The sequence below is a fragment of the Dasypus novemcinctus genome, chromosome 10 (genome assembly GCF_030445035.2).
Source record: "Dasypus novemcinctus isolate mDasNov1 chromosome 10, mDasNov1.1.hap2, whole genome shotgun sequence".
Classification (NCBI taxonomy): Eukaryota; Metazoa; Chordata; class Mammalia; order Cingulata; family Dasypodidae; genus Dasypus; species Dasypus novemcinctus.
Window position 1 is genome coordinate 35616959 of NC_080682.1, and position 7724 is coordinate 35624682.

Here is a 7724-nt window from a genome sequence, read left to right on the forward strand (position 1 = left end):
CTTTAAAACTCAAATCTAGTGCTATTATTCTACGATTCTGTCAGATTACTTACCAGATTAATACCTCTCTTGCATCCACCTTCTTACTACACTGTCCAAAGCCTCAGTTCCTTTTCTAGTGGTAAACTCAAGTTTGAAACACAGAGACAAATATAAAAAAAAAAAAAGTTACTTGTAATATTGTCAGCATCCATTTGTGGAAAGTCTTCTCTTTTCGTAGAAGAAATTTTTGCCTCCCATAGGGAGGCTGTGGTTCCTTAGGAAAAAGAATACGTAATTATCCTTTGCTTGAGACTGTTAAGATCATCTTCATGATTCCACACCAGATTTCAAGGCCCTAAACTCTGACATCCAAATTCCAAAGGGAAAAGATGGGTAAACAATTAAACACATTTAATTAGGAGTTGATTAAACAGCAAGAAAAATGACGTAATGTGTTTTTCTACATCTTGAGAATTCTCCAAAGAAGTATATCATGGTTTTCAGAGAAAATTAGATTATAATATTTGTTGTCTATCTTGAATTAACCAGCTCAAAATAATTGATTATAGAAGTATTGGAATATTCTATATGAAGTGATAGTGAAATAAACTGGGTGAAAACAAAAATTTAACTAGCTGACCATCAAGAGATAAAAATGTCCTGGCACTCAACACATGTCTAAAGAGAATAAATTGGAAAGGAAGCTAATCACTCTGATGTATTTTTTTAATATATTTTTATCTGTGTTCTAAGTGATTTCTTGATATCCAAGGCCAGCACAGATCAGGAAGTCTTCATTCAACCCATATGTGAGTGTCATACATACTGAACCCAACACTGTCCTAAGTACAAAATAGAAAAGTCGGATGACTTAAACTGGGTATTAATGATTTTATCATGTACAGAATTGTGAATAAGAGAAGAGAGAGAAAAAAAGTAATTACATGGAGATAGCAAACTCTGAGTCATGTTTGGGGATGTGAAAATGAAACTTACAGATAATCTGTTGCCTAATTAATATTTATATGACTGCAAAAATATATTTGTTTTTGACTAATTAGGACTTGTATTCCTCTTCATGGGGAGTGAAATTTACTCTCTGATAAAGAATGTATCAGACACCTTTTGGTGCCAAACTTTTTTTTTTTTTCCTTTCATAAAAGCAAAGACATTTCATTCTGAAAATAAATGAGAGATTTGTAAGTTTTAAGAAGTGATTATGCATGAAACATGTAATAAAAATTTAGACATCACATCTATGAAAATCATAAAAGTGTTTCTAAAAATTAACAGAAGCAAAAGAGGTTTCAGCTATTGAATGAAAGAGTAAGAAACACTTCAGTGTCTAGTCAAATGCAATGGGTACTGAAAAGCTAGAAGACTGAAAAGAAAATTCAGATGCCACACTCTTTTTTAAAAACCCCTCTTTCTCCCAGGGAATCTGCCCTTATTGTTTGGAGCAGTGAACCATCCTTCCTCCTAGGCTATTTACACTAAAGGGAAGGTATATGTGCCACTTCCAGCCACAGAGGTGAGCAACTCCTGGTTTTTATTTGGTTTCTTTATTTTTCCAGTACCCTCCTAGATGGCTCAGAGCAACTTCCAGTCCTATGTATATCCAAAGCAGCAGGCAGGGAGGAAGACTTCTGCTTTCCTCTCAGTCCCATGCAATTCATCAGGAGTTTTACCCTCTCTTAATACCTCGGAGTGGGGGGAGGGGAGGCCTTTCAAGTGGCCAAGTGGCTGGGCAGTTTAATAATTCATGGTTTGTTGTTTCAGCTTCTTCATCTCTCTTTCCCTCACTCTCCTGGGAGTTGCAAATTTGTGTCTTCCACTGCTGTACCCCAAAGCAGACCCGCAAGGCAGCCTTTGGCTCTTTCTCCCTTGTTTTAGTGATAGCTGAACCTTATCTGCCTAATCTGATGACCATGTTCCCACAATCCCCTCCTCTTAGTTAAAATCTGACTCAGACACACGAAATGAGCACATGCTTTTGGAAAAATGGCACAGACAGAATTGTTCAACACAAGGTTGTCACAAAAGTTCAATTTGTAAAAACATCCAATAATTGCCAAGCACAATAAAACAAAGTACAGTAATATGTGGTATGACTGTAGTGATTTTAGGAGTTTAAGTATGGTTCACACTAAGCCTGTAATATCCTGAAATACCTCCAATTTCTACCTTTGTAAAAGTGGTTCTGATTATAATATAAATCACATAAGGAGATACTAATAGAATAAAACTACTGGGAGCATTGGAACAAAATTTCAAGCTATGGATCCATTTAAAATAGTAGTCTGTTTCCTTAGTAGTTAAACAGTTTTTGTATTGAAACATTAAAGTGAGTTTGAATATTTTTGGTTTCTTACTACATATAAAAGCTATGTTTACACTACTACACTTTAATCTCTTAAGCATGCAATAGCATTATGTCTAAAAAACATGAACATACTTTAGTAAAAATGTGACACAGACAAATGAAGTGAGCACATGCTTCCAGAAAACTGGTGTAGATAGACTTGTTCAACACAATGTTGACACAAAAATTCAATTTGTAAAAGCACCCAATATTTGCAACACAATATAAAACAAAATTCAGTAATATATGATTTGACTGTAGTGATTTTAGGAGTTTAAGTATGGTTTGCCATAAGACTATAATATCCTGAAATACCTCTAATTTCTACCTTTGTAAAAATGGATCTAATTATAATATAAATCACATAAGGGTATACCAATAGAATTAAACAACTAGGTGTATTGGAACAAAATTTCAGGTAATGGATCCATTTATACGTTTTCTTAGTTTTTAAACAGGTTTTATGTTGAAACATTTGAGTTAATTTTTAAAACTCTGAACATCATTTTTGCTGGTTATTGATTTTTCTTTTCAAAAGCAAGTTTAGTCTGAGATGAACAAGTGCTGATATTGTTAAATGAATCCTTGGAATGTGAATACCAAAAAAGATGAACTCTTATGGAAAAATCTTTACAAGGAACTCTCATATGTGTTCCTATTTAAGGTGATGTTCAATCTTTTAATAGGGCAAATGCCCTCTTCTGACTTCTGATTATTATACCCAGCTAGAGGCTGGAACAATACAGTTCTGTCCTTGTTGTGGTATGGCAATCACTAATTGAAGAGAGAAGGTATATTTTCTTGTTCCACATAATACCAATATATTTTATGGTTCCATTATGAAGAGAATGTACATTGAGTGTTAAATGGCATTAGAGAATATTTAGAGTTTCTCTTTACTAAAAAAATTAGGTGGGGACTGTATGATATTATTAGGGACCTGGGGGAAAGATCAATCATAAAAACATAGCTACTTTAAGGATGTTTTATGTTTTAAAGATATATAACAAATCAATAGAGAAGGAAAGGATTCTAAACAATTAGTGTTGTGAAAATTAATATACAATTAAAAATGAGTTAAACAATTATTTTGTAAGCAATCATTTAACAAATATAAAAATCACATAAATATCAATAAATTTAAGACATTAAGGTTCAAGTTTTTTTAAAATCAACTTCAATATAAATTTTAGAATAGAGCACTATTTATTTTCACTGTTTTATTCTTCAAATTGCAAATAAATAAACATAAACACACAAAAATAAACTTCACATTAAGAAGCATACTTAATTCATAAAGTGAAGTGATGCTTACCAAAATGTGATGAATTTTCAAATACTTTCCTTAAAAGTTAATGTTCTTAATATATAAAATATCTAAAAGTCATTATGAAAACATTAATACCTGTTGAAAATATGGCCAAGTGCTTGAAAAGATATCTCACAAAAAATAATTGAAAGTATGATTGAAAACGAAATGCTTCAACTGGTCAAGTTTCTATTTTTAAATTTTTTTCTTCTATCCCAAATTTTTAGGTTGTCACATAAGTTATCTATTCTCTTGGGTAAAAGCAGCATTAGAATATTTTCTGAAGACCTTTTATGCCTCCAAAACATTACTGCAGTGAAACTGTCTCCTTATTTATTTTTCTGGGTGATGCTTGCTCTTTGAACACTTTATTTGAGCAAGGACAAATAAAATATTTATTGTAAATAAATAACTATAGATATTTATTTGTAAATAAATAATTTATTTTTAAATAATAAAGTATTATTTATTTAAAACTTTCTTTGATCACAGACAGAAAATGAGAAATTAAAGGTAAAACTGGCACCTACATCTTAATGATTCAGTCTTATATGACTTTCCCCCACCCCCTGCATAAATTATGAATAATCATTTCAATTTTATCATATAAAGGAAGTCACCAACTATGAAGAGAACATTCCATTGATGACTAAAATTCCATTTGGAAAAAGCTTCTCAGAAGAGCTTCATCTTAGTGACTATGGCTAAAAATAGCCAAGGAAAACACATCTCCTTATTTTATAGAAATTATGGAGAAAACTTTAGATTAACTATTTAAAGTGGAACCACAGAACTTCACCTACCCAGACCTTAGCTGACCACCATCACCATGACATTTAGCTTACAATGTTAGAAAGTATCAATTGCATTTATGATTAATATAATGAAGTAAAGCCTGCTTACTTAAGTACTCAATTATGGAGAGGTTTATTCATTCTAGGAGAGATGAGAAAAGGTAAAAAGTATTTCTTCCTTGCATTATAGATTGCAAATCCCTCTGAAATTGAGTTCAATGACTCTTGTCTTGTTTCTATGTCTTACTGTCCATTCCTTGTACGCGATAATGCTTCCAGGAATCTGCACCTTGCAATCCCAGACAAACTTGCTGACTGTCTTCCTGTTAGTTTCTACTAAATTGAGGAATTAGAGATGGAGGGGGATGTAAAGAGAAAGGAAAGATTGGAAAGATATGGAGATGAGAAATGAAGGGGATTCCTTATTGTTTTCCAATTACTGTTAATGTGAACGCAGCAAAAATACACAATTGTCTCTGACTGACAGCTTCTCATCACTTCACCACTCTCTTCAGAGCTGGCAGCAGCAGCCTTGACTCTGTTGGGACATGCCACCAGAGGTCTGAACACTGCAGAAGTCTAATCCATCCTCAGAGGCTCAGACAAGCTAGAGAGGCATGACAATTCCACAAGGACTAAACATGGTTCCTGCAGTTAATAATCCTTAAATTAATAAGTACCCCCTGTGTGCTCTTCCAGACTTTCAACACCTAAAATTACATACATTTAATCTCCCATGGATTGTTTTAGTAAGTAAACCCTAAATGATATAACGCTGATGTCAATATGGGACAATTTTAAACCAATTTACAATTCTTGAAAGTCAATATAGTGCTCTAAATTCATACATTAAATTTGTTGTGCATACCATTTATTCATCAGTATTTATTAATTCATCTATTTAATGAAACTAAAAATTAATAGAAACTATAATATGCCAATGATAGTTAAAGAGAAAAAGATAAATAAAACACAAACCTCAAAGACTTCATTTAATGGACATTAACTAAGTACCACCTCTGTCCCAGTAAGCTGTCATATGTCAAATATGTTGTTATACTTTGTTCTTAATATAATGCTGCTATGTTTGCAATATTATCCAATATTTAAACTTTAGAAAACTAAGAATAAGAGAGTTTCAGTTATTTCCCAATTGAAAAAAAACAATAGGCAGGACACCAGCCTATGGTTTCATGAAAGCAATTTTATTACTTTTCTCACATCATTATTGGAAGAAGGAGCAAATCTTCTTTTGAAAAAAGTAAACGGAATGTAGAAATATAACAGGAAACATAATGGAAGTACAATTAGTGTATAAATTGTTGCAAATTAAATGTGACTAAGTAAAAGATGAGTTTTAGGATTGTAGAGAAGGAGTAAAGATAAGGCTGTTCAGCAAGAGCAAAGATACATGCAAAAAACTTGAGCAAAGCCAAGAAAGTGCACAAAAACTAAATTCTAAGCTCTGCAAAGAATTCAATCCACTATGGAAAGCTCATAGAGTAACTATGCAGAGAAAAAGTAAGAGATGCAGTGAGAAGATTCATAAATGTTGCAACTGATGATAATGTTTACATAAATGATTACAAATGTTTATCTTACAGAAAGAAGAAATGCAACTTTGAAAAGTATCATAGTTTCCATAATAGATACTACACAAAGTGTAGTTCTCTTGTGTTTTTCATTAGATTTATGAATGTTTTACAGCAAAATATATGCCTGTGGATTACCAGTGACATTTCCCATAACAAGTTAAAAGAAAACAGGTAGAAAAAAGCAATATGTGGCATGAAAATTTTGAAATATGTCAAATCTTACTGTGGTAATTGAGCAGGCACAGAAATAGCGGAATCAAAAACATTTATTCCAAGCTACCTAGAGCCTTACTCGTCTCTCCACTATAATAATGTAACCCACTTACTAATGCTTCCACCACACTCCATTTTGGAAACTTGAGTCCTCTTTCTAAAACGTTCTCTAAAAAGATATTTTATAGCCTACCATTTTCATGAGAGCTGTTTTCACATCTTTGTTCCTCAGGCTATAGATCAGGGGGTTCAACATAGGAATCACCACAGTGTAGAACACTGCGGCCACTTTATCAATTTCCAGACTGTAGTCAGAACTGGGCCTGCAATAAATGAAAAGGATTGTTCCATGGAAGACAGTGATGGCTGTGAGGTGGGAAGTGCAGGTGGAAAAGGCTTTACGCCTTCCTTCTGCAGAGTGCATCCTCAAAATGGTGATGAGAATAAACAAATAGGAGGTGAGGATGATCAGGATGGTGATTATCTCATTAAAAGTGGCTACAATGAACAACAGCAGTTCATTCATAGACACATCAGAGCAAGCAAGTGATAAGAGAGGGGGTACATCACAGAAGAAGTGGTTAATCACATTTGATCTATAGGATTGGATCTCAAGGGCTAAACACATGTGAATCAGAGAACATGCTGTTCCACAGATGTAGCTGGCAGACACCAGTCCAATGCATAGCTTCTGGGACATGATTACCATATACAGCAATGGGTAACAGATGGCCACAAAGCGGTCATAGGCCATCACAGCCAGCAGGATGACCTCTGTGACAACACATGTGCAGAACAAGTAGAACTGTACAATGCATCCCAGGAAAGAAATGGCTTTTTCTTTGTCTAAGATATTGGCCAGCATCTTTGGCACAATGGTGGTAGAGTAGCAAAAATCCACAAAGGACAAGTGGCTCAGGAAAAAGTACATGGGGGTGTGCAGCTGAGAGCTGGCCTGGATCACTGTGATCATGCCCAGGTTGCCCATCACGGTGACTCCATAGATGAGAAGGAAGATCAGGAAGAGGAAGATGCTCAGCTCAGGGAGGTCTGACAATCCCACAAGGATGAACTCTGACACAGAGCTGCAGTTTCCTTTGTCCATGTCAGGACTATTCATGAGGATGGACAAAAAGATTAAAATCAAAGTCATTCTCCATTATAGAATCAAAAATTCAGTTTGATTTCTGCTAAAAACAGAAATGAAAATAATTATGGGTGTTAATTTTGGCAACAAAGAAATAGCACATTACTTTTGTGAAGTTTAGCAGGAAGTCAGAAATAATAAACTACAGATGGATAGTTCACAGATCACATGAAATCATTAAAAAGATAAGCAACTAAAGAAGCTTAGAAGATTCTTTAACCTCATCTTCCACAATTTATAGATTGACATTTAATATTAGAAAGAATTTATTATTTAAGCAGATTTATTACTCTATAGTTTCAAATTCACTTTTCCTCACAAA

The 7724-nt window shown here is 33.8% G+C and overlaps 1 protein-coding gene across 1 annotated transcript; it reads right to left on the minus strand.

The window, feature by feature from the left end:
* Nucleotides 1–6424: 6424 nt before the first annotated feature.
* On the minus strand, nt 6425–7360 carry LOC101436530 (olfactory receptor 5L2-like). The gene has a single exon (XM_004470146.2). The coding sequence runs from the start codon at nt 7358–7360 to the stop codon at nt 6425–6427; it is 936 nt and encodes a 311-aa protein (XP_004470203.2).
* Between the last annotated feature and the right edge of the window lie 364 nt (nt 7361–7724).

What these genes read in the sequence shown, in the direction of transcription:
- LOC101436530 (XM_004470146.2), bottom strand. Translation starts at nt 7,360, where the DNA reads ATGGACAAAGGAAACTGCAGCTCTGTGTCAGAGTTCATCCTTGTGGGA.